This window comes from Pleurodeles waltl, chromosome 9, assembly GCF_031143425.1.
Source record: "Pleurodeles waltl isolate 20211129_DDA chromosome 9, aPleWal1.hap1.20221129, whole genome shotgun sequence".
NCBI lineage: Eukaryota > Metazoa > Chordata > Amphibia > Caudata > Salamandridae > Pleurodeles > Pleurodeles waltl.
The window spans coordinates 37,915,315-37,942,241 of record NC_090448.1 but is presented as its reverse complement, the minus strand read 5'-3'; the positions used below and the strand labels follow the sequence as shown (position 1 = coordinate 37,942,241).

The 26,927-nt window shown below is 45.7% G+C and overlaps 1 protein-coding gene across 2 annotated transcripts in view; it reads right to left on the bottom strand.

Annotated features, from left to right (window-relative positions):
* Positions 1-13,494, bottom strand: part of CELSR3 (cadherin EGF LAG seven-pass G-type receptor 3) — a 631,136-nt gene extending 617,642 nt beyond the window's left edge. For both annotated transcript variants that reach the window (XR_011198602.1, XM_069206219.1), the window contains exon 1: positions 7,960-13,494. Coding sequence is in view for 1 of the 2 variants with exons in the window: in XM_069206219.1 (XP_069062320.1) it covers positions 7,960-13,363 (5,404 nt within the window). In the remaining variant the exon portion in view is untranslated. The remainder of the gene's footprint in view (positions 1-7,959) is intronic.
* Positions 13,495-26,927: the final 13,433 nt, after the last annotated feature.

Below are 26,927 nucleotides of genomic sequence, written 5' to 3'. Positions count from 1 at the left end.
GGCTCTCTAATATCAGCCACTGCCAGATTAAACTGAAGCAGAAAAACACCCCAAAGAGATAAGAAGCTTAGTTGGTAAAAGTAGAAACCACCAATAAAAGAACTGGATCACCTAAAGTCAGACAAAAAACCCACTTTCAGTTTATACTCAAGTATGAGCTCTAAATAAGGAAGAAGCTGGATATGTATTAAACGGAAGTATTCTGCTGATGAGGACAAACCATTGACGATGTAGGCATTTAAACGCAGAGCCTGGAGAATGAAAGAAAATGTATCAATTATAAAAGACATCAAAGACAATATAAAGCACACTGATAAAGGCATTGCTGGACCGTTTAATAAGCTGTTCAGGACACTTTACAGGCAGGACTGTGACCTATAAAGACATACTTTATAAGAGCAGACCCTTAGAGAAGAGCATGCTGAGTAAATCAAGACAGAAGAGATGATATCTAGGGAAGCAAAATTGCAAACAGAGTTTATTGCCTTATTTTTTAAAACGTTCTGCTCCACACTCAACTCTAGTGGAGCTATTGAACTCCATCATAAGAGTAGGGACAGTAATGAACACAACAACAGAAGCTATCAGCTCAGTCAATCCCAGACCATGTGAACCGACCAATTTCATTGTTAGACCTCGACGCAAAGAACTTAACCAGTATCCTGGCATTCAGGCTGGCATGAATGCCGCTGGGGATGGCCGATCTCGACCAAGCAGGGATTGTGAACTGCAAATAAAGCAAGGCTAATAATAAAAATGCATTACATGCTATCAAACGCACACACGATGAAAGCACAAAACATTACATGCTATCAAACGCATACACAACGCATACACAAAACAACTAAATGAGAAATATATCTATCTTTAAACACCGAAAAGGCATTGGATCGGGTGTACTGGAATTATATGGTAAAGGTGAAGAAGAAATTTGACCGAAGACGAACTAACAAACTGAGTGCGGCCAAACTATTAAATCCCCCAGAGGAGGGTATGAGTGAATTCTTACTTTGTGTACCCTATTTATGATCAAGAGGGGAACAAGGTACTGTTGCACCCTCTCACCTCTAGTAATTGTGTTAATCATGGAACCCTTTGACAAAAGCATTGGCAAAAACATGGATGTAATAGAAATACTAACAGGGAGAAAGAACCAGACAACTGCATTATAAGCTAATGATGTACGGATGATGCTTACAGCCCCAGAATGCTCTCTCCCAGCACTGCTGGAGGAAATGGCCACATTCAGAGAGTGTCTGGATTTAAAGTCAACATAGACAAATAGCAAGCCTTGAACCTTTGTGTGCCACATACTCCATTACACAATTAAAAACACAATTACTCTATAATAGGAACAATTTATCATTGGTATATTTGGGCATTAAAATCAGGGCCATGATAGAAAGGGCACTGCTGCCCTCCCCCACCTCTCCCCGCCCCCCCCCCAAAAAAAGGGTAGAAAGTTAAACTTAAAAAGGTAATATCGCACAGCCAGACAGGAAAGCAGGCAGGGCTGAGAAAGGCTCAGTCAGTGGAATGTCAGGCAGAGATGGACGTATGACTAAGAAGCTCGTCCCAGCCCTACATTCCCTTTAAAGTGAGAAGACCATTGTGAAATCTCTAGATTTCCCTAACGGACGGCCCAGTATACAAACCTGTATTTACATACATGGGTGTGAGCCTGTCTAATGCACCTCCTCTCTGATGCAGTTAACTGGGCAGCGGAACACACTATAAAGATGAAACAAAACTGAACTTCCCAAAACAAGTAGGACATAATTAACAGCCCTATCACAAGGAGGGACAGGATAGGCGACTTCAGTGACTGATCTCCGGTGAATGGGGGTAAGCAAGAAAATCAGCCCAGTTCTGAAAAGTATTGGTTCGTAAATGCATTTTGTATGAAAATGGCAGGTCCTGATTTTCTTTGGATTCTAGACGTGGTCACATACAAAACTGGTGTGGGCATGGAGCAGGTGTGAAAGAGGGTGGGATGAGAGGGCAGAGACCATGTAAGAGGGGTGCGGGTTTGTGAGGACGCGGGCATTGATTATGAGAGTGCTTCCCAACTGGAAGCTGGCAAGAGAAAGAGAGCAACATCTCAAGCTGGCTCGTCGTGAGTTTCTTTCAGGGAAGGAAACGGCTGCCAGTCGCTGCAGAGTGACAATGCTACCCAACTGGGACTTTGGGTGCACAAAAATTGTACTACACAACAGCGTCCTGACAAACTAAAATTCCCAGTAGGTCATGAAAACTTGTGCAGTCCTGGGAGACAGTGACAACCTTAAATAGCTGGGTATAACTTGCCTCATGGCCCTCAAGGTCTTTGCTAAACCATCATGAGATAAAGTTTCTGCAGAAAGAACATTGCTACGCAGACCTCAGATTTCCTCTGCCAAGAACCACTTGTCTCTCTGTGGATCTGCATTGAAGGAAGTCTGAAATGCAGAGACGTTTTTCAGAAATTTGTGTTATTTTTGGAAATGAACATTCAACTATTTTCAAACAGTTCTAGGAACACTTATGAGACTGTGGGTTGTTTTTGTTTTGTTTTGCTAAGCGTTATCCTGTGATGGAAAGGGATGATTTCTTAGCCTAGACTCTGTTGTTCGTGCCATATGAAAGTATAAGGCACTAGGGGCCAGATGTAGCAAAATGCAAAATTGCGACTTGCAATTTGCGAGTCCATCCGACTCGCAAATTGCAAATCGCAATTTGCTATGCAGTACGGTGTCTCAGACACCGACTACGACTCGCAATGGGGTCTCAATGACCCACCTCATCAATATTCATGAGGTGGGTCGCAATTTGCGGCCCCATTGCGAGTATAGGCACTCGCAAACATGGAGGCCTGCTGTCGTCAGCAGACCTCCGTGTTCGTGACTGCTTTAAATAAAGCAGTTTTTTTTTTTTTTAAGTGTAGCCCGTTTTCCTTAAAGGAAAACGAGCTGCACTTAAAAAAAAAAACCGAAACCTGTAGTTTCGGTATTTTTTCAGGGCAGGGAGTGGTCCCTTGGACCACTCCCTGCCCTGAAAAAATAATTTTGGGTCCATTCACAAAGTGGAAGGGGTCCCCTGGGGACCCCTTCCAATTTGCGAGTGGGTTACCATCCACTTGAAGTGGATGGTAACTGCGAGTCCATTGGAATTGCATCCCACTGCGAGTCGCAAATAGGAAGGGAATACCCCTTCCTATTTGCGAGTCGGAAATGCATTTTGCGAGTCAGAGCCGACTCGCAAAATGCATTTCTGAATAGCATAGTGGCTTTTGCGCCTCGCAAACGGCGATTTTCGCCGTTTGCGAGGCGCAAACACTTTACTACATCTGGCCCCATATTTCTACTATGTTTACACAAACCGCTAAATTAGGAACAGCAGGATATTAACACTAATGGTTACCCTGCAGTACTCCAGAATTCAAGTAGACATTATAACTCACCTTCCGCAGTAGGTTCATAGTAATTAAGATTGATAAATGTATTCAAATCACTGGAAGATTGTTATTGAATATATATTTGAGGTAGTCATCTCTTGTATCTTTAGTTATCATGAATTACAAGTTCCACATCACAGTACAGAAGTGGCTATGGAGGCATATTTGGTATATCCATTCACTATTACAGTTAAGTACAGAAACATTTAGGGTAGGTTACAAAAGATAATTCTGTCTTTAGATATTCACTACACCCAGCAGACATCCGTGACCAGCAGAATTGTTGATTCAGAGTGGTGGAGCCATGTGTCTTGAGCGGCTAGACAAGGCGAGAGAACGTGGATGGGGTGACAAAGAGTCAGTCAGGGTAAGATTGTGGCTAGATGGCGAAACAATGTGGATGGGGCAAGTACAAATGGGCTGAGAATTGATTAGCGGCTTGAGGAAGGTGTGAGTGGAAGAGCATAGTGCAGGGGTCGGTTACAGAGTCAGTCTTTGTCACTTAGCTGAGCAGGTCTAATATTACACCAAAAAACAAAGAGTACAGACTTGTTTTTCTGTTGTGATTTTTTTAAACATGATTTGGCTTTTATCCATATTTTTTATTTTTTATTTTATCAACCATCTGTAATACGTAGCATCTGCAGTGTATGCCTTGGTAAACACTAGCTCTTTAGCAAAACGTTTGCGTGGAACAGGTGGTATACAACTGGGGGGAGATTCACGTACAGGGAGGGGGCCGACAACGAATGATATCTGAACTACAGGGAAACAAACATATACAAGAACTAGCCATGACTGACAACTGTGCACAAAGCCTAGTGAGAGACCACAGATTACTGGTGACTAACGCCGTATGACATGTAGTTTATGAGGGTGTGCACACACACACATATAGAATGGGTGTGCACTGAAAAATAATTGTACCACATGAAGCATGCTTTCCTAGTCATTGACTTGTCAGTGTTCTTGCACTACATTTAATGCATGGGAAAAATTAGTTCCCAGCAATTCTATAAACGATTTTCCAAGGTTATGCTCCTGTAATTGTGTTAATATTCACCTCATAACCTCCACAGACGCTTCATTTGCTTGTGAAGACATAACTGCATGGGATTTTAAAAATCCTTACCTTCAAAGAAGGCCGGCAACCTCCTAAAATGGCTGCACAAACAGGTAAGCCATAAGCACACAGAAATGTTCCTAAACGCAAATACACTAGTTTAAAGACAACTGGCAGGAGATTCCACAAGTTACAATAAAGCCCCCTTTCCTCCAAATTACAACGCAAAGTTGTGCCAGCTCTGAGCAACTTGACAAACAGTGGACACCATCTTCAGCCTAAATCCAAGAGGCCCAACGAACGGTACAACACACAGAGCAGGAGACAGCCCTGGAGCCGAATATGAAAATGTGCGCAACATCACTAAAGTTCTCTTCTCCCACCAAATATCTATCTCCAGCCACACACAGCTCCTGCAAGCACCAGAAAACAAGGAGGCACCAAAGGAAATAAAGACAACGAAAACCCAACAAGCTTTGATGCCCCGCTTCACCTCCCACAGAATGAGTTGGATCAAACCAGGGAGAAGCTGAGGCCTGTTCATCCCCAAGGGGGGCCTTGACTGACTCTTGATGTCCCTGCCCCCCCTTGGCAATGGTATTAAACACCAATTTGCTCTCTGTGGATCTGCAAGTATGGTTTATGTCATCCTGGTTTTCCTAGTGCAGATGTGATAAATGAAGGTATTTAACTCAACAGACTTGCAAATAAGAGACCAGTTATTTTCTTATGGAATGACTGAGTTTCCGTTAGCGTATACTGTTGTGATACCACAGAATATGGTCTCTGTCACTACACTTGTGCAAAATATTTGTATTCGGTCACAGCTACTTTTACTGCCATGGCATAAAGATTATATATATATATAGAGAGAGAGAGAGAGAGAGAGAGAGCGCGAGAGTCACAAGAATCACTGTACGCCTTCTATAACATGTTCCAAACAGCACAGGCCTCGCACCAACCCGTCTCGTGTCCCCTTATTTACAGCATCATTAGTAAGACAACAGCTTGAACAAGATCTATGCGTTTCGAGAGGACACTTTCAGCACAACCTTCATCAAGGCATCCCGCGGAAACATGTGTGACCCTGTGTGTTAAGCTGGTGACTTACTAATGGTGCAATAATTATGAGACACAAGACAGGTGGATGTTCCTTCTATTCTGTTTGGAGGTAATGGATGTTAATATATATATATATATATATATATATATATATATATATATACATACATATGATGCAACCAAGAATATAAATACCAGCCAATGACTGCACTCAGAACATGTCCACAACTAACCTTGCATGCTAAACCTTATGATTCAGTACCAAACACCATAATAAAGCCCGCGCCGATACTTTATGCTACTATAAAAGCTAAGCCTTTTGACTTACTGTGGCCAGTTTCCATCGCAATAACACCACTGATGGGCTTCTCGCTGCTGGAGTGCATTTTAAAGCAAAACCTTTTCCAACCCAATTGATTGTCCTATTTCAGAGTGAAGCATTTCAGAAACAATGTCTTAGATAAATGCAATCTATCCAAAGCGGGGATGGATTTCTTCCCATATTTGGTCATGGCTGGGCCTAGACATGCATTGCCAACGTGCCCTGCAGATACAATTAACCCCTGAAGAGCCCTAATCTCGCTGCAAGCTGCAGCTCCAGCCTTGCAGATCTGCGCTGAACACATGTTGTCCTACCAATGAAGCACATACGCCGTCTTTATGGGGGAGCAGGGGACTTCCTTTTGCATCTCTCGGTCTCGCTAATCAGCCTGTGGTAGGTTCTCTGCTGCGGACAGGCTTCTGTGAGATCTCATGAATTATGTAAAGCTTCCAGGGCACAACCGAGTAAGTTCAACAGTGTCAGAGGAATACGCAGATGCACTGTTTTAAGGTATGTTCCTACAAATAGGCTCTGCATATCAAGTAGCAGGAAGCAATCATCGCCGGAAATATGCTCCTCTCCGCTGCTTCTCACTACATTGTCTCTTGGGTCACAACGATGAGGACAGCAGCCTTCAGGGAGAACCTCGGTTCATCAGGATGTGCAGTGTACAAATCCGATCTTCACAAATTAGAGGAAGTGAGAAGTTATCAACCAGGAGTTCAAAATACAGTAATGATAGTCCAAGGTGTAAACATAATATCACAGTTATTTGGAGAGTGACAGCACAGGGGGCCATGTCATTTAAAAACAATTCCTAGTTTAGACAAGAAGATACCACATATCCATAATCAAAGACTAATTTACTGTTGAACACAATTTTACTAAGAAATATTGGAAAGGCAATTCTAATAGTGACTTCTTCCGCTGATGTTAGCAAATCTTAAAACTGAACAATAACATGACACAAAAGTAGTTTTTTTTTTTAACATATTCAATATCACTGGGCATTTTATTTCGAAGGGCCTGGTTTCTTTAGTGAAAACTGACTTTCGATGAAAACTGATTGAGTGATCTTGGCCAGCAGTGCCCAGGACACGACCTAGCAAATGAAAGCACCACACAAGAAGAAAGACAAGGAGGCTGACTCCATCCGTCAACATACATGCTAACTTGTTTTCACCAAAATACCAATAAATCCAACACAGCACTGAGGAGCAACACAGATCATCTTCAAGTCACACAAAAAACCTGCTTTCTTGTAAGGTCTACGTCCAGACCACTTTGGATTTCTGCACTGGTTACACTTGTTGAACTTAGGGAAGCATGTGAGCTAACAGAATCCATGATTTGTGGTGTAGGACCCACGACTGCAATATAACTTCCAGGATGACATGAAGTCAGAAGAAAGGGTTGGTTTCCTAGTACAGCTTCACCACCACAAACGGGAAGTGAACATAAGCAAGAAGCTTCCTTAAAAGGTGCAGAAGACTAGGAGCCATATGTACGAACACATTTTCCCAAAGACACAGAATGGGTAAAAACCTTTGCTACATCTGGCCCTAAGTCTTGGGAAGAAACAAGCCCACCTGGACAACAACAGATTCTAAAAACGTACATGTCAACTACACCAACAAGCACAAATCAGATCGGAACAATCTGCAAAAATAAGATGCTTTAAATATGAAATATATGATCCATAACACGTGACCCAAAGGTAAAAGAGGAAAAAAACTGACATTGCTGGTGTCCTGATTAGAGAATGATCAAAGATCACATTTGTTAATCACAAATAATTATTCATTAAAAGAGTTGCATTACAGATTATTTTGTTACGTCGAACATTTCTTATGACACACACATGCAATAGCGTGAATTGCCACCTACTACTCAAGGAAACTATCCACTGGCAAAAAACATAGCTCTCTTCAACCAATCATATAGTTGCTAATATTAGGGATTCCAGAATGTCTCTGTGTTTGACGATGGATGGCCAAGTTTAGATTCCCCCGCCCCACCATACTAACAGTCTTGAATGATAACGCTGAGACATTTAAAAATGTAAATAGAGCAACTTACCAGTGACTGTCACCAACATGGACGCAACAAGGGGACGGTTGTTGTCCAATTTACGGCTCAGTCTCAGTTCCCCACTTGTCTGATTGACAATTAACAGGTTGAGCTCATTCCCACGTTCAAAGGTGTAGAACAGTCTGTCAGACACATCCGGGTCATAGGCAGGAATCTTGCCGATCACTCCAGACGGGAAGGTGTTGGAGCTGTTTGAGATGTAGTTGTTGAAGAGAATTTGGAAGTTCTTAAGAACAGGGCTGTTGTCATTTTGGTCAACCAGCTTGATGTGGACAGTTGCCCGGCTCACGAGAGGAGCGGAAGTGGCTTGCACAACAATCACATACTCTGCCTTTCCCTCGTAATCAAGGTCAATGAGGGATGTTAGTTCACCAGTGAAAATGTCCATCTGAAAGTTCTCTGGGATGTTGCCTTCCACGATCTGATACATGATCTGTGCATTGGGCCCTTGGTCTGGGTCAGTGGCTGTGATCTTTGCCACCACTGAGCCAACTATGCTGTTCTCTCTCACATACACCTCAAATTCATCTGCTGGAAAGATTGGGGCATTGTCATTCACATCCTGGACAGTTACTTGAATACGGACTGGACTTTTCTGTGGTGGGATGCCTCTGTCAACAGCATAGGCAGTCAACTCGTAGACAGGAACAGTCTCCCGGTCCAGCCTACGAACTGTGCGGATGATCCCAGATGTTGGCTCAATGGTGAAGTCTCCATCCCCATCCTCTCCATTTTGAAATGTGTACTGGACCCTCCCGTTGGCGTGTGCATCTCGATCGGTGGCAGAGATCTGCAGGACACTGGTGAAAGGAAGCGCATCTTCAGAGACGGTCCCTTGATAATGAGCACTAACAAATTGTGGGGCGTTGTCATTCACATCGTTCACCATGATTTCAACATATGTGGTGTCAGACTTTTGAGGAATGCCATTATCTTTGGCTGTTATGGCAAGTGTGTAGGTCATCTGGCCCTCATAGTCTAGCGGAGCGTGGAGCGTGATGGCCCCAGAGCCTGCATCTATGCGGAACTGAGGTATATTGTCCTCCAAGTGATAGGTGATCCTTGCATTTTCTCCCACATCCTCGTCAGTGGCACTAATCATAACCACGGTGCTGCCAATTGGCCGATCCTCATTGACATTGACGGAGTAGTGAGCACTTTGGAAAACAGGCCGGTGAGTGTTGGCATCAGTAATGTTAATGTGCACATAGCAGTTGTCATGGAGTGTACGGTCAGAGGCGGTCACTGTCAGCACATACCGCCTCTCTTGCTTGTAATCCAAGGGCAAAGATAAAGTGATGAGCCCCACGCCACCCTGGGTGCTTATAGCAAAGCGGTTGCGGACATTGCCCCCGGTGATCTGGTAGCTAATAGCACTGTTGACATCCTTGTCAACTGCAGTGACGCTCAGGACATTGGTCCCAACCACAGCATCTTCGTTTAACCTGATGTGATACTCCTTTTGGGTGAACTCAGGGCGGTTGTCATTGACATCCATGACTGTGATGGTGACGCTGGCTGAGGCGGACAGAGCTGGGGTGCCATGATCCCGGGCTTCGACACCAAAGAAGTAGTGCTCCACAGTCTCCCTGTCCAGGGCCCCGCTGACAGTGATCCAGCCTGTGGCGCTGTTGATGACAAATGGGGTGTTTGCGGACACGCCGCTGAGCTTGTACTCCATGCGTGCATTCTCCCCATAGTCAGCATCCACAGCCTGGATGTGGATGACAGAGTGACCCAAGGGGGCATTCTCCAAGACAGACACTTGGAAGGGGGTGCTGACAAAGATGGGCGCATGGTCGTTGATGTCTACCACCTGAATGCTTATCATGCCAGTGTTGTTCGACTGGGGAGGGCGCCCCGCATCCTGAGCTCGAACTCTGAGGGTGTACTCTCTCTCCACCTCGAAATCTAACGGGGCTACAACCTGGATCTCCCCAGTTATGCTGTCGATGGAGAACTGCCCCCTACTGTTCCCACTGATTATGTTATAGTGCACTAAGGCGTTGTTGTCTTTGTCCACATCTGTGGCAGTGACTCGCAGTATTTCTGTGTGGGGTCGAATGTCCTCCCTCACCTGCACAATGTACCTCTTCTCGCTAAACTGGGGAGCATTGTCATTCTCGTCTAGCACGGTTATGTAGACTTTACTGGTGGCAGACCTAGGACCTGGCTCCGTGCCCTGGTCATTGGCCTCCACGATTAAAGAATATTTCTCCATGGTCTCCCTGTCCACCTGCCCACTGGTGGTGATCAGGCCTGACCTGGGGTCGATCTCAAAGACGGAGTGCGCTGCTTGCTCGTTCACAAACCGGTATCGTATGTTGGCATTGGCCGGCGAGTCGCCATCAGTGGCCCTCAGCTGCAAAATCGGGTACCCTTCCTCCACGTTCTCCCGGATGGCTTCCCTGTACTCAGCTTGTTCAAAGACAGGGCTGTGGTCGTTTCTGTCTCCCACGGTTATGGCCACCATGGTGGTGGCCGAAAGGCGAGGCGCCCCGTGGTCTACGGCTGTCACCCTGAAATAGTGAAGGTCCATGTTCTCCCTGTCCAGGATCTCCACGGTGGAGATCAGGCCGGTCCCGGAGTCTATCGTGAAAAGCTCCAAGGACTTGCTGTTCATCAGGGCATCCATGGAGTAGAAAAGCCTACCGCCGTCCCCTGGATCCGGGTCCTGTGCTGCTATGGTTATCACAGGGGTCCCAGGGGGCTGGTTCTCGGCCACCTGAACCTGGTAATTATACTGGGGGAAGTGTGGGTGGCGATTGGCTGCTCGGCGTGCCCTTATCAATGACCGGGTTCCCCTCTGCCGCCTCCCCCCTCTGCTCTTCTCCCCGACACCCTGCGAGAGTGAATGATGGCTTGAAGGGAATGCGTCGTCCGGGACGGCTCCGCTGGGCTGTAATTGCAGATGAGAGCATAAATCGATGCCTAAATGCTTCGCCATCTCCATTCCGTGGAAACTGCATCCCAAACAGCCGGCGGGCGAGTTAAAAATACAAAAAGGGAGGTAGTGCTCGCCTTCCTGGGCTGCCGGGTCTGGCTGTCGACCCAGCTTGGTAGCTGTCCCCCAGGCTGGTGCTGAAGCAGCATCCGCCTGCCTGCCCTCCCCAGCCCGCCTCCTGGAGTTCACAGCAGCCGGGGTCTTCACGCACCCACCCAGCAAGAGGTTACAATGTTGATTGGCTTCTAATGAGGCCCAGGCCTCTCCCAGGCTCCCCAGGCACCCTTCGGGGCAGTGCATGAAGGGCACACATTCACCCAAATGCACAGCTCCGCCCGAAAAGCACGGACAGTGCAGGTTGTTTACAGGGGAAGCCTTGGGTGCAGGAGGGAGCTGAGGTTTCACCTGTAGGACCGGACAGCCACATGTCCCTGCGTGGCTGGAGCCCACCATGCAAAGGGCACAGATGCACACGCCCACGGAGCGAGGGGGTTTCCCTTCACGCCGCTTCACACATCGCGTTATACAGCGCTTCACACTTCCAGAGGAGAAACAGCAGGCTGCGCTACGCCTTCGGCAGCAGACATGAACCGTATGGATCAGGCAAGCCCCGGTGGGATCCCCGTTCCTGGCAGATCTCAGCCTCCCCCTGTCGATTCCGGGGTGACAGCGGCCAACGCCTCCGTGCAAAGCTGGTTCCCAACGAGCTTCGCAGTGGCTGCAATTCTCACAACGGATGCAACTGCTGTTGAGATGACAGATTGCGAAAATGCTAGGAAAATATATCTGCCAAGGCATTTGGCATTTTCTTTCGGATTCCCCCTGAACAACCCCGCTCCCTTTTTGTCCATATTCCGGTGGGCATCGATAAGACACAGAGGGTGCAAGGAAGACGATTGTGCAATCAGGCCCTGCTCTCAGAAGCAGACTGCTGCGTTTGCAATTGAACCTGCCAGAATTCAGCGGGTGGCGCTCTGTGCCAAATCGCTGCATCACCACAACGGGAAATAATGTCCAATTTCGGTTGTTATTGCTAGGTGCCAGGAAATAATCAGTCAAATCGGTAGAGGCGGGTTTGCAGTGCTCGGAAATGAGATTCTCCACATCAATCCCGAGGCTGTAGCTGGATGACGATGCCCACCCTTCCCTGGGTTCTGAAGACATAACGTACGAGTTTACAGTCCAGTGCCAACAGAAGGAGCTCCTCATACCCCGGTCCCTGTCCATTCTGCCGTCTTGCTTAGTCTTGGATGGAGACACAAATCCACCCATGGGGGGAAATTCTGTAGTCCTCGGAAGATCTCCCTGCTTCGCCCGGGCCCGTTGGTGGTGGAAGCAACACAGAGAGGAGATCCGGCGTGGTTTCTGAAGCATGTTCCTTCCAAAGTGCACTGCCAGGCAGAGCTTCCTTCTGAATCTGTGGCTCCCCGGCAACAGGGACTCGGTACAGGAACTCACACAAGGAGTAAATTCGCAAAGGTGGGAAACTGCCAGAGTGCTCTGGGCCTGAAGGACACTGCAAATGTCTTGGATGGTCTTGCTGCTTTCCAGGGTAGGCCACAAGCCCCGTGGCATACCATTACTGCTCTTTTGCTGCAGGGGGCCCGACTTTTGCCTGAGAGGGCAAAGAGACCAGGTGTTTTTCAGCCTTGCCCCGGTAACGCCACCTGCCCCCTTAGAATTCCCAGATACAGTAGAATCACCCGGAGAATACCCTGCACCCACTGGTGAAAGAGAAATCACAGAACCCCTTGTACTCCCAGACCCTTCAGCACCCAGGGAGTCATCATCTTTTAAAGTCCCTTCAGCACCCAACCCCGCCTGATTCATGGAGAACCCCGTTTTCTCAAGAACTATAAAACCCTCTTCTCCCACGGATGCCTCAGCACCCCTCTCACCGGTGGAGCCCTCCTCATCCACAAATCCAATGACACTCCTGGGACCTTCACCAAGGGCCTGGGCCCCCCCTGCTCCCTCATAACCCATAGTGCCCCCCACATACCCAAAGACACCCAGGGGTCTCTCTGCATCCATAAGCCCCTGAGCCCCTATAGGCAGCCCTTCCTTACCTTCACCCACCAGCCCCTGGGCACCCCTGGGCTCTGCAGCATCCACCAGCCTCCGGTGCCCAAGGGGCCCCTCTGCTCCCAATGACCCCCCTGCTCCTTCAAGCACCAGGCCCTCCTGAGAACCCAAGGACCCTTCTCCCAACCCGGCACCCGGGGGCCTCCTATCACCGTCCGTCCTGGGGGGCTCCTCACCCCCCACGGAGGACCCTCCTCCGGCGCTACCCGGGGACCCCCGCCCTCCCTCCGTACTCCAGGCCCCCGAGGGCTCCTCTACTCCCGCGGCCTCCTGCGCCTCCACGGGGCCCCCCAGGCTGACCGCGAACAAAGGGCTGAGCAGGACGAGCAGCAGCGGGAGCCGGGCGGGCAGGCTGGGTCCCATGGTCTCCTGCCTTCCCCCTCCCCGCCCCGGCCCTACCCTGCTGCTCCGGCGTCTCTCCCAGCCTCCGCACCAACCATGGACACGGCCCGTCCCCGCCCGCCTCACAGGCTGCCTCTGCCCGCGCCGCTCCGAGCCCCGCTCTCCTCCAGCACCAACATGGCTCCCGGCGGCAGCCAACCCCCGCCCCCCGCGCGGCCGGCTCCGCCCCCCTCGCGCCCCACCGCCGGCGCCCATTGGCCTGGGCGGCGCGCGTGCGCGGAAGCAGGGCACGGGAGAGCGTCTCCGGCCGGGCCGCCATCTTAAGTGCTGGCAGAGGAGCCGGAACTGTCCGCAGTGCTGAATCCGCCTGTCATCGAAGCGTTGCATGCCGGGAAGCCTCTGCTCCGCCCTCCCCCACCTCTCCGCTGGATGTACCCACTGGCCATTTAAAATGCGATTAAGCACAATTAGTTTTAGCTTAACACTGGCACTAGATAAAGAAAAAAACAAAAGTCATTGGCATTTAAAATTACACACAAGCCAGTTTATGAATTCACATGCTTCCCTTTCATTTTAGGTGGCATGAATGGACTGATAATCAAAACCGTGATTATCGTATTTTTAAAACGAAGAATGATGTCATAAAAGCTTCTGTATTTTTATGCAACTATTGACTTTGTGACGTATCCCATTTGATTCCACATCAGTCTAAAAAATACTATATTGTATTATGATTTTATTCAGGCGTTTGAATTTTTTATTTTAAATCTTTATCACGAGTTTCATATCTTTTTTTTGACTTGCCAACTTTTTCTACCTATTTCTTGCGAGGACCTTTCCTGCTTGGTGATGAACTCCAACTATCTGAAGTTGAACTAGAAAAAGGCCGAGTTGCTACTATTTGGCAAAGACTTGGCTGTATGGCCCGGCGCCTGGTGGCCCACCCAGCTTGGCACCTCACCCACACCAGTTAAATCTGCTAGGAACTTGGGAGTGTTCTTTGATGATTCATTAACCCTTTCTCATCATGTCAGTCAAGTTAAGGCCTCCTGTTTCAACAGCCTTGGGATTGTTAGAAAAATCTTTTGTTTTATGCCTGCATATACAGTGGCTCAACTACTTCAACCCTCTCTTTAAGGGAATTATTCAGGCGTCCCACAGTAGACTACAGGTAGCAAAACCTGTGGCAGCACGCCTTATTCTGAACAAACCGAAACATCAGTCAGGTCCATATTGCTGGCAAAGCTATACTGGTTACCTGTACGGAAGAGGGCTATGTTCAAGGCACTTGCTTTGCTCATCAAGTTATAATTCAGGATCTAAGTTCTTAGTGTTGAGATTCAGTTGGTATATTCCTAAGAGTCATCTTAGATCAGCTGACATCAAAAACATGGTCGTACCAAGAATGCTATAGGCTTACTGGGCCACTTCACACTCTGCAACTGGTGTGTCTCCTTTTATGTTGTTGAAAGATAGAAATCTGAGACTGATGTTGGTACCAACATGTCTGCTTTTAAATCAGATGACACAAGTGGGCAGGGAGAGTATGATGAACAGAGTGAGTTTAAATCAGGATAGATACTGGCACTGCTATGGCAGTAGATAAAGTATAAAGAACATGACAAGGTGGGATGAGTATCTAATGCAAGTAAGAAAATCAGAGGCACAGGGCACTAAGTGACTTGTATACTTGTGACTGTTGAGTATAGATAAAAAAGGTATAATGTAGTTCAGCTTGAGAATGGTGAAACTTGGCACATAGATAGAATTTGTTAAAGCTAAAGTAGTGAAATGCACAGACTCCTATTTCGGTCTTAAGGATGTGAGCCAGGGTGTCACTGAATCGATTTGTAAGACCCAAAGCTAAAAGAAGTGCCATGTTGGTAAAGAGACTCCGTCAAGTAATTATACTCTGCCATTTTTGTACTTTAGGAGCGCGTACCAATCAATTGTTTCTCAGTGACGCACATTTTATTAATTCATGCTTACTGTATCCTTGCTAATATTTCTACTCCCTTTTCCTTATAGGGGAGCTGTTTTATGATGTGTATATTTTCATTAGCTTCACATTGTATTTCAACCCATTGTAGTCATCCCCTTTGCGCCTATCAGAATCTTTATGTCTTTCTCTCCCAACTTTCTCTTCATGCTTTTGGTGTCTCCCTTTGCGGTCTCACTTTAGAAAGTTGGAAGCAAGCAGTTTCTGTCAGGAGTGAGGCTGTTGCAACAGGTTCGCTCTGTGGTCTTAATGGTGCATTTTCTTCTAATAAAGCTTGTGTTTCTACTTTTTCCTTCATGTAGAGTGTTTATAATAGGTTTCCCATCCAAATGTAACAGTTAATGAGGTCCAAATCCTATTTAGGGAAATTATGTGTTTTTTGAAGGACAGTGGTTTTGTCCAGGTCGAAACATATTTATATCACCCTAGAGCAATGGATAGGTTGAACGAGCCAAAAGACTTGTTAAAGAAATCATTCAGTTGCCCAAAGCTTGAAAAGTTTTCTGTAGTGGAAGCCGTGCAAGCAAGGTTTTATTTTGGTTTACCAAACAACACCTGACTGTACAAAAGGAAAATCCCAGGGGTATATTATACTAAGTTGTGCTTTCATTCGGTCAAACTGTGGAAAAGTGATGCAACAGAGTGTGAAAGAGCATATGGAAGACATGAGCGATCTGGTGTCTGGGCAACAAGAGATCAAGAAATGGCAGAATGATTCACACAGTGCTAAGAATGAATTAAAAATGCTGCAGGATTACTCCCCAATTTAAATTGAGTGTGAGTGAGTTTGGAGATCCCGCTGCGTAGTGAATTTAAAGCTTTGCCCAATTTCTCGAGAAAGGTCAGTAGTGAAATGGTTCGTGGGCAGAGAGAGTCAAGGCGATAAAAAGCTAATTGCACCAATGAATGATTGGGTTACTCCTTAGAGAGACGTAGAGAAATAGAGAGAGTATATGTACGTGCATCCAGTATTTACCAGAATACATGGATTTTGGAGCAGTAAGCAACAAAGTCTGCAAGTTTTTCTCCAAAAACTCTTAACTCAGAGAAGTTGAAATCAAGTGAGATAAACATCAGCCCAGTTACCAGGACAGTGTAATGATGACCAAAGAATACTGTTCAAGCCAATGAGTAATGAAAGTGAAATGGAGTATCTGGGAATTGAATGCGGTAGACTGGCTAGTTGAAAACCTTTCATTATATATATATCTGGAACCAATCCTGTAGGAATCAGGGACCTTTGTTTCTACCATGTGAAGGGGTAATGTTGGCTGATTGGTGGCAGAATTAAGGTTCCTGCAGAGGATGGGATCAGGAGGTAATCCTTGCAGGAACCCAGGACCTTTGTTCCAGTGCCCTTCTGAGCAATAACAAGTGTCTTGTAGTTTCAGTGCTGGAATGAAAAGATCATTTCTCTGCGTGTTCAAGTATGTTCTGGCAGCTGATTTCGAAGTCTTTGTGGTCTCCTTAGGAGATTCTTTGGAGGATATGCAGAGATCACGCTGCTTTAACCAAGGTTCCCAAAAACTAACAGTGCGGATTTCATACTATGACTTGATTCTAGGTCCTGGAATGGAATATGAGTGCACAAAGATGCCAGGGATGGCAGTTGCTGCCCTGGGCGAAGAGCTGATGGATTAACAAAGACGCGCTTTTCTCTTACCTCCCCATCATCTTTATACTAACCATGGTGTTGTCTCAACACAGTGAACAAGATGCAGCAGTGGGAGAATTTTACCAATCATTGAGAGGGAAGGAATACAATACTTTCTTTACTTATGTCCTTGTTTTATGTTGTCATACTCTGTTACTACAGTAAACAACAAGCAGAGAAGTTTCTGAAGAGTCTACGGTGTGGCTGAAATTAAAGCGCCTTGCAGGCAGTGGGTGAGTGATGGTACCTGTAGAAGCTTACCTGGCTGCCCAAGGGGCTGTGAGATGGTCATACATGATCCAAGGGCTGCACCCTGGAGAAAGAGTGTACTTGCAAAGTTTACAGAAGGTACAATGCCGTGCTCACATAGGCGACTCAGCGATGCTTTGAGGCCTGGGCAAAATGGGTTCAAGCCCCGGGCCCCATCTTCAAGGGGGTCCCTTGTTTTTTCTTCAGCACATGTCTCTTTATTAGTTTATATGAATATTCAAGCTGTAATAAATACATCTACCTCTTATGGTCATAGAATGTGGGCAAGTATTCCACAGCCTCAAGCTGGGCTGCCCCATAGGCCACATCCATGCTAATTTGTGTTATGTATGTGGATCAAGGCAGTACATGTTAAAGAGTACTTGTTAAAGAGTACAGGTGCTGATTTTAAATAAACATTTGCCTTCATTTGTATTCTTTCTTTTACTATTGTGTAATTTTTAAGGTAAGATCAGCAGCGGTGATTTAGCTGAAAAAGGATCAGAAATTCAAGGTTGTTGGCTCCAGGGGACTCCAAAATAGGTATGTCTTAATGCCCACAAAATCCTTAAGATGTCCCTGCAGCAACTGTAAATGAAACAGGACACCGTTTAACCTCAGAGGGATTACATATTGTCACTTAGTGGGTCATTAAGAGTTTGGCGGGGTGGAAAAGGTCGCCCACCAAACTCCCACGGTCAAGTTGCCGCCAGTACAGCCGCCGTCCCGTGGGCCCCATTAGGAGTTCCCTGCTGGGTCAGCAGCGGGAATGGTGTTTCCACTCGCTGCCCAGCAGGGAAATCCTCACCATGTTGCATTGAAAAGAGCGATGGGGCTGTCCATGTGGGCCCCTGCACTGCTCATGGCAAGTGCATTGGCAGTGCGCGGCCCCCTTGGGGACCCCTACATCCCATCTCTGCCAGCTTTTACATGGCGGTGCAACCGCTATGTAAAAGCTGGCAGAGATGGGGGTGGTAATCCCCTGTGTGGTGCTGCACGCAGCATTGCCCTGGCAAATTAGTACCGCCAGTCTCTCCAGTAGAAAGAAACTGGTGGTCGACCGTGGCCCAACCGCCATGGTCATAATGTGGTGGTCTGACGCACACAATTCGACTTACAACGTGAAAAATTATAGCTTTCTTCTAAATTTTAATAATCTCACAGACACACAAAAAAGACTGCACATCAAAGAGATAAGTGAAGGGACCAAGCAAAATGCAGAATTCCCTATGAGAGTAATTTATTATGGAAGGTAATCAATGCTACACCTAACTCAAGTGGCCGATTGACTTCAATAAAGTCCTTTATTGCATACAAATGGTGATTGCGTGCCAGACAGGCGGATGGGTTACTGCCAAGTGACGGCGGACCCGTCACCTCCAAGATCTAATGCATACATTGCTCCACTTTGTAACCCTTTGCACCATATCATATCATACCAGGTATAATGTATGCAAAGGGGGCGTTCCCACGCAGGGAGGCCCAAAAAATAGTGCAGTGAAATTTACAAGATTTCACTCCGCCATTTTTTCTGTCATTTTTAATGCTTGCTAAGGGCAGATGTTAAAGTGACGCTCCCATAATAACCTGTGGGCGTCCCTGTGCTTTCCTGAACGAACGCCATAATTTATAGCGCTAATCCAGCAAAGCACCACAATAGCGTCATAAATAATGACGCTATTGTGCTAACGTGCAGCATGGTGCACTGTATAGTAAAAATAGAGCTTCCATGGGGATGTTATGGAGGGCGCCGCACGAAAAGTGGCGCAGCAGGGCTAATGCGCCATCTTCTTGTAAATATGCCCCCAACTTCATTATACGTCCAGTTTTGAAAGGCAAGAGGATTTTGGACAATAAACACTAAGATGTTTATAATATAAAGAAAATACGAAGCTAGAACCAAAGAAAATAGATCGTCTTCTTATCAAAGTGGGTGGTTCCGAGAAGAAACCTTTTTTTGTTTTTTGATTGTGTTTTTATTTTGTGCCTTTTGAGTTTGCTGATGTAAACTTGGTAAAACTGGAGTGGTAAATGGCCATGTTGCAAATGGAACTAAGAAATGGCTTTGCTAGCGATGGCATTAATGATGTCATCTAACATGTCATGAGTGATGTAATACGTGAGGCATAAGCATGCATGACGTGCTCCTGTGTTATGGTTAGTTTGTGGAACCATACCTAGTGAATTTCAGGGGTTTTGAGGTTTTGTTTTGTGACACTTTAATGGTGTTTTTCAGTGAATTTTTCAGTGTTTTTTAAACATACATACATAAACGTACATCTTTTTCTCATAAGCAAAGCTAACCATAACTTCACCTTAACTTTTATTTTTTATTTTTTATTTCGGCCTTTTTTTATCATATTCTTTATGGGACTGTTTTTTCTCTTCACAGTCTGTTTTTGTCTAGCGGTCACTGCACATAGACTTCGGCTAAGTGCAGTAGGGACCTGCTGCAGGCCATGGGCACTAGAAAATGTGGCCTTTAGCCAAAGACCTATGAACAGAGCTTCTGCCAAAAGCTTTGCTAGTGGTCAACCTCTGCTGCAAACAGCCTTTGGGAGTTCCAGCAAAGGAGCAGGACCTATTACCACAGGTTCACTGGCAAGTGGCTAATGTACTTGAGTCTAGAGACCGCTCTGTGACACGGGAATCCTTCTGTCGCTCTGTGAACTGCCTGAAAAAGCACATTTTCTAAAACATATTTTTAAAACAGTTTTTTCTCTTGTGGGCCCCCCTTTTATTATGTTCTTTGAAGCCCTCTCATATGAGTCTGAGTGCCAAAGGGATACTACCCCATTTGGGCTCTTTTCAATCTTTTTTCAGGACTTGAGGACCGAAGTGCTTAGTCCTGTGGTGACAGCAGCAACAGATGTTTGCTGTGTGACCAACCAGTCAGAGAGTTCAGGTCCTCAAACCTAGCTTTGGATTTCATGGAACTTAAATAGTTGTCAGAAAAAAAGTCCCTCTCCTTTATCAGATGTTGTTTTTTCTTTTATTTGGCGCTTGTGGCTGGTATGTAAAGTCAGATCTGTGGACCTTCGCACATTAACAGTCAAGATAGCTCTTTAATATAACCTTTTCATACCCAGACTTTTTAACTCTAATTGCTCAAAAACGACCAAATTAATTTACTCCAACCCAAGCAAAACCATTCCTTGAGTAAAGTTCCGCTCACATGCCAACTTTGGTGGACTACTGATCAGCCATTTTTTATGTACTGAGGAGAAAAAAAACCTTTGTGAGTCATAATAGCACCCGCTTGACATATCTGCACAAAACCTGCCATAGGAGACCCAATGTGGATTTTTATTTTTTATTTTTGGAAAGTTTCATGCCGATTTGGCAAACACTGCTACAGTTATTAAGAAAAAAATGCCTTTTCAATGAAAACTCTGGCCTAACCATAACTACACCGGGGCTAATGCCGCATGTGTGCGTGTGTTTATGAATACATGCACTATGCATATACATAGCTATATTAATTTGATTTTACCTTTATTTCTGTTTGACAAATGAGTATGAAATTTGGCCGACATGAAGCATGTTTAACTCATACTCGATATTTTCAAATCTTTGTTGATTCATGAAGGAGGAGTCAAATTAAAATGGGGGGCCATAAAAATGTGTATTTCTGTTAACTGTGATATTGTTTCAGAAGTACAAATTACATTTGGCAAACCGTTAGCATGTTTAGTTTTCTGTTGGTATGTCAGGTATATTTTATACAGATTAATCAAGAGGGAGCAAATTATAAGAAGGGGGTTAAAAAAGTCTTTGGGATTCCTAAACCTTAGCACAGATATGCACAGAATTGGGAAGACCTGTATCATGTTTAACTTACATCTGACATATTGACTTTCCTGCAAATCCACCGAGGAGGGGCCAGGGCAGGACTTATTCCTTGGCTCAAATTCCGGTGAGGCAGCCTGACCTGTTTTCCGAGGGTTTGAGGGGTTTGCTCATACTCTATTGCAGTCAGTCTTACTCTCGCACTAATTTGCATTCAGTTTCATTCAGTTACTTTCATTCACATTTGCACTCACTTTTACATACTCTGACTCAGTCTCCCTGACTCATGCAGTCTCACTCATTCTCACTTGGAACAACTCAGTTTCACTCATTTTCACTTGCACTCACTCGATCCCACTCATTCTCATTCATTCAGATTCACCAAATCTCACCCTGACTGATTCGGTCTCACTCAATCTCACGTGGCCCACTCATTCTCCCTTAGTCTCATGTAGTTTCACTCAGTCTCATTCTGAATCACTAATTCTTACTCAGTCTCACTCATTTTCACTGTGTCTTCCAGTGGCTCACTCACCTTACTCCCTCACTCATCATTCTCTTGCAGTTCCATTCACTTACTCTAATTCACACTTTCTCTCACTTTTACTTACTTTGATGCGCTCAATCCCACTGACCCACTCAGTCTCACTCATTCTCACTCGGTACCACTCATTCTGTTTCACTCAATCTCACCCTGATTTACTCAGTCACACTTATTCCAATTCACTCAGTCTAACTCTGATTCACTCATACTCACTCAGCCTCACTCATTCTCACTCAGCCCCACTCATGTTCACTAACTCAGTCTCACTTTGACTCACTCAGTCTCATTCCTTCATGGTCAGTCTCACTCCTTCTCAAGCAGTCTCACTCTGATTTACTCAATATCACTCTTATTCACTCATACTCACTCAGCCTCACTCATCCTCGCTCATTCCAACTCACTCAGACTGAGATCAGGGCTGGGGTGTAACTAGACCTGAATAATCCCTCTGTTGTCTGGTGCAGGCGCCTTCTTGATCCGACGCTAGCCATCAACCACTCACTAGCTGCTTTGGGTCATTGCTGGACAGCACTTGTCTATTATTCCAAGAGTGAATAATAGATTATTATTCACTTCTTTGTATAATGAAACCAGCCAGGGAACAAGGAGGGCGTAGCCACAGAGCCCTAAAGGGGGAGCAGCCACTGGGAGGTGTAGAGTGGAATGGGGTGTGTCAACAAAAGTGTAGGCCTTTCACTGAGGAATAAGGCACAGGGCCTGGCCTTTGTCCACACCTTGCGAACAACCAGTCACATCGAGCTAACGCACCCCCTGCACGGCCTTTAATCACATGTAACGTGAGTTGGCTATGAGAGGGCCTTTGGCAGACCCTTGTGTTTATCAAACGCTTCGCATATGGAGTTTCATACAGTGCTTAATTTGTAAATAAAAAGGTTCCGGTGCCCAAAGCCCTCCTCTTAAACATGCGGCTGCTGCAATTAAATGTGGGAACACGTAAGACTGAGGCAGCATAATCCTGAAGCCACGTCGGACCTCTTCAATCCATTTACAGCCACTCCCTGACCCCTCAGCTCACACCTGCAGCTTTCTGCTTTCTCTCATTGTGACGCTTTTTCGTTTTTCTCTTCCTCCGTCTTTCCCAAACGTGTCTTTTGCTCGCAGCAAATGCTTGAGGCAGAAGACTAAGCGCCGGCCCTCAAAAATAAGGGCTGGTGCTCAGCACCGGAAACAACAAGCACAAATTAAGCACTGCTTTCATACAAATCCATCAATGTGGACACGGTTCTGAGGAGCCTCAAGAGGTTTTGACTTGCTGATAATTTCCCAACCTGCCACAGACTGCCAGGGCATGGCCTTCACACATGTGTAGCACTGAGTAGCCATAGGGCCTGAAGCCTGGCCAATTATTTAAAAAAAATATTTCTAAGGATTCATGAACCCTCTTTTAAGGGGTTCAGGGAGCACATATGGGTACCACAGACTCAAAGATAACCACAGGAGCTTTCTTGTTCATTGGGGGTGCTTTTAGTTTTAAACCTAGGTCCAGTGACCACGTTCAACCTAGGTTTGAGGACCATCTTCAGGCCAATGGTCCAAATAGCTCTAAGCTTTCACCCTTCCAAGCACACCAACTCATTATTATAAGGCTACTTTGCTTAAAGATATTAAGCTCATTGACACCAAAGCAGACAATGCCCTGAGTAAAGTTCCAGTTTTGTGCCAGGTTTGCTATAACTGCTTTCAGGGTTGATTTCTGTAGGGGAGAATTAAGATTGTTATTGGAGTGAAAAAGGAAAATTATACTTTTTTTTTTAACCACTCCATGAGTTGTTGACAGATTTGCATGAAAATCAAAATATTAATGAATAAGCTAAATATGGAGTCTGCCAAGTGTTATAGAGATCCGTAAAACTGTATCAAAGCTGTTAGCCAATAAATGATGTGTTGAGCCCCCATATACCTTTGACCCCACCCCTTCTTGATGGAGCTGCAATAAACTTGCCATTCCCAGAAAAGATGAAACATGCTAAATGTCTGTGAAATTCCATGTGGATTCATCAAAGTATGCCATAGTTATTAGCAAATGAACTCTTTTTATCCACATTTAAGTGTTCCATCCTTGACTAACCTGCACATATTTTAAAATACCAAAAGGAAGCTAAACATGCTAAGCATCCGACAAATTTCAAGCAAATTCAGCAAACTGTGCTAAAGTTTCTAGCAAGTCAAAAATGCACCTTTCCAAATGTCAAGATATGGCTAAATGTAACTGCTTTATGTCCAGAAGACTTTTCAAATGCTAATTTTCTGACAACCAGTGACAGGATTTACACCAAACCATGCAAAGGCACTTTCATGAGTAAAGTTCTTGTTACAAGACACGTTAGATGTAATTCCGCTCAGCTGTGCTTAGAATCCTAGGGAGATAAATTGGAAATGTCACTTTTGGACCTCCCCAACCCCCTATATTTTGGTCCCACCTTGGCAGATCTGCATGAAACTTGTCTTGAAGACCCCAAAGTGGATGATATCACTGATGACCGCACCCAGAGGTACCAATAATTGCCTCTGTCCCTGTGTAGTGGGGGTTAGCTGCAGGACCAAATCCTGTGCCCAAAACTCTGTGAATGACCAACCCACAAAGCGGAGGGCCTTCAACTGTCTGTACCAAGCAGAGCTCAGACACATAGTCTAGCTTTTGTCTTAGGACAGGCCTTGTGGCTAACCCTCTGAAGGCAAAACAAAAACCTGCACATGGCATTTAGCTGTGCACAACATAGGCTGGCTGCAGAGTCTAACCTACAGCCAGACCCTGAGCCCACCCCTCCACAGGTTGCTAAACCCTAATACACACCCTTTAGCCAAGTGCAGCAAGGGAGGCCACAGGTCAGGCCTTGTGCTAATCCCTCCGCAGGGCACCTACCTCTACTATGTGCGGCCTTTGGCTGTGTGAAGCAGTGTTTAGCCACAGGGCATGACTACTGCCACATGCATTGAAATATTTCTGATCAGCCAACCCCTGCTGCTCACATCCTTCAGCGCTGCACAGCCGGGGTTAACCCCAGAGCATGCACTTTGGCCATGCCATGCACTCAACTCTATGGGGGCAACCAGCACCTATTTATTAAGGCCTTTGGCCATGTGCAGCTGGGGTTCTACATTCATCCCTGGGCCCCTGTTTCCTATTTGTTTTACATTTTTTTATGGTTCGCAGTCAATAGCCCCTTCATAGATGGTGTCAAGGGTGACGTCATCCATGATGGATTCAATGATGTCTTTTAAGATTTTAAAAATGATGTCATTCATTATGTCATGGGTGATGTCATATTTAAGATCACAGGCAGTGCATGATGAGGCACGTGCTATGGTTAGGCTTCCTACCTATAATGGGGGAGCTTTAATAGGGTTTAGATATCGTTTTGTAGCCATAAGTGCATGCTGGCAGACCCCGATCCCAACCCCAACACCTGCTGTGCACAGACTTCAGCTGTATGTAGCAGGGATTGGCAGCAAAGCCTGTGCTCTGGCCAGGCTTACATCCAACCCACAGGGGGCGCTGGCTACAGACCCTTGCCAGAGACCAAGCCCTGCATCCAACAATTTACAGGTAGCCACCCAAGTATTCAATATTTAGTTTCCACAAACTATTTGCAGCACTTGAGAGACAGTTGACAATAGTTTTGATGTTACTCTATAAATCTAGGGTGTCTTTCTCAGGAACAAAAATTTAAAAATAGCAAATCCTGATAAGACGGTCACCAATGTTGTACCAAAAGGACGGAAAGAGAAGGCAATTTTTAAAAAGAGAATCGTATGAAGTAGTTCACTAATGTCAGGGGCTAAAACATTTTGTAGGAGCCCTGCATCGGATATGCCTTGTAAAAAATCAGCGTGTTGGTGGAGTTTGGAGCTGGAGGTAAGAGGCTGATGATGTTGGTTTCCTTGTCGAACCTGAAGATACTTACCTGAAGTACCTCTAACTTTCAACACAATAAATAAGGTTGTGTTTTGTACCTGCTTGAGTCATGGGAGCATCACCATAGGGCCACACCCAGCTGCTACAGCAAGAAACCTCACACCTCTAAGGCACTTCACAACATCGGACCAGACTACCTCAACCACTGCCTGACCTTCTACACCCCCTCCAGGCAACTCCGATCCTTCCATCTTGCCCTCACCGCCATCCGCAGAATCAAGAAAAGCACAGCTGGAGGCAATTCCTTCTCCTACCTCGCAGCCCGGACATGGAACACACTCCCTTTCAACCTCAGAGAGGCCGCATCACCGAGGCAATTCAGGAAGGATCTCAAGACCTGGTTCTTCAGATGATCAGCATGCCCACCACAGCGCCTTAAGACCCTACGGGTGATGAGCTGCGCTCTACAAGTACTGATTGAGAAATGGAATTTATTGAAAAAATCTATGCGAGTAATTGCGTTTTGTGCCTATCCTAGGTGTGACTTGCCGAATTTCCAGGAGTCAAACACACTTACTCACAGATAAAAATTATATGAATCTGGGCTATCCAACTTGAGACCAAAGGAGGTCCCAACAGTTTAAAGTTCTGCATCTGGAGCTGGTCTCCAGATATACCCTTTCTCACTCAGTAATATTGTTCCTCTGTTTCGGTCTCCGGCCTTTTCTCTTATTAATTTTCTCTTTTTGTTTTCACCACTGCTGGGACTTTGTTCCAAGCATTTACTACTATAAGGTTTCTTGGAATCTGCCCCTCACTGAGGTCTGTATAATTACATATAGTTATAGAGAGATGGATGGCACTTGCTCGGAGGTACGACAATTGCACGTCTTTAATATATCCCAGCTCTTCTGTCAGTGTTTAATTTGTACCGGTGTTTTCCGGTGCTCATCACCTGCACTTATTCCCAACAATCCACCACCTGGTGGCGCTGTGAGTCTATTCTTGAGGACAGAAAATCCATAGGTTATTTACAATTTAAATATTAATGTATATTAAAATACAAATACCTCATCCAGTCGGTTGTAACACCCCTAGAGCCAGGAATAATCCAAAAGGTGACATTTATTGGAATGTTTTGGTCATAAGATAACAATGGCACTGGCTTTTGCCACGCTGGCAGGTTGCACATGCTGCATTGGTGTGCCATGAAATACCTTGGGCCATGGCACTTTTTTTTTTTTTTGTGTGCAAATTAAGCACTGTCTTCTGTGCACTGTGTGTGCGTATTTATGTACATATGTGTTTAAATACCCGACCCCCTCACTTGCATCGCTCTGCACAGACCTATGTCGTGGACAAACACGGGGTCAGCCCGTTGATTGACAGATGGTATGGCTGCTGGTGAAATGTGCTTGCTTGGGGGCAGGCCTCGTAGCCATCAAAATAACAGGCAGAAGAAACAAATCTACC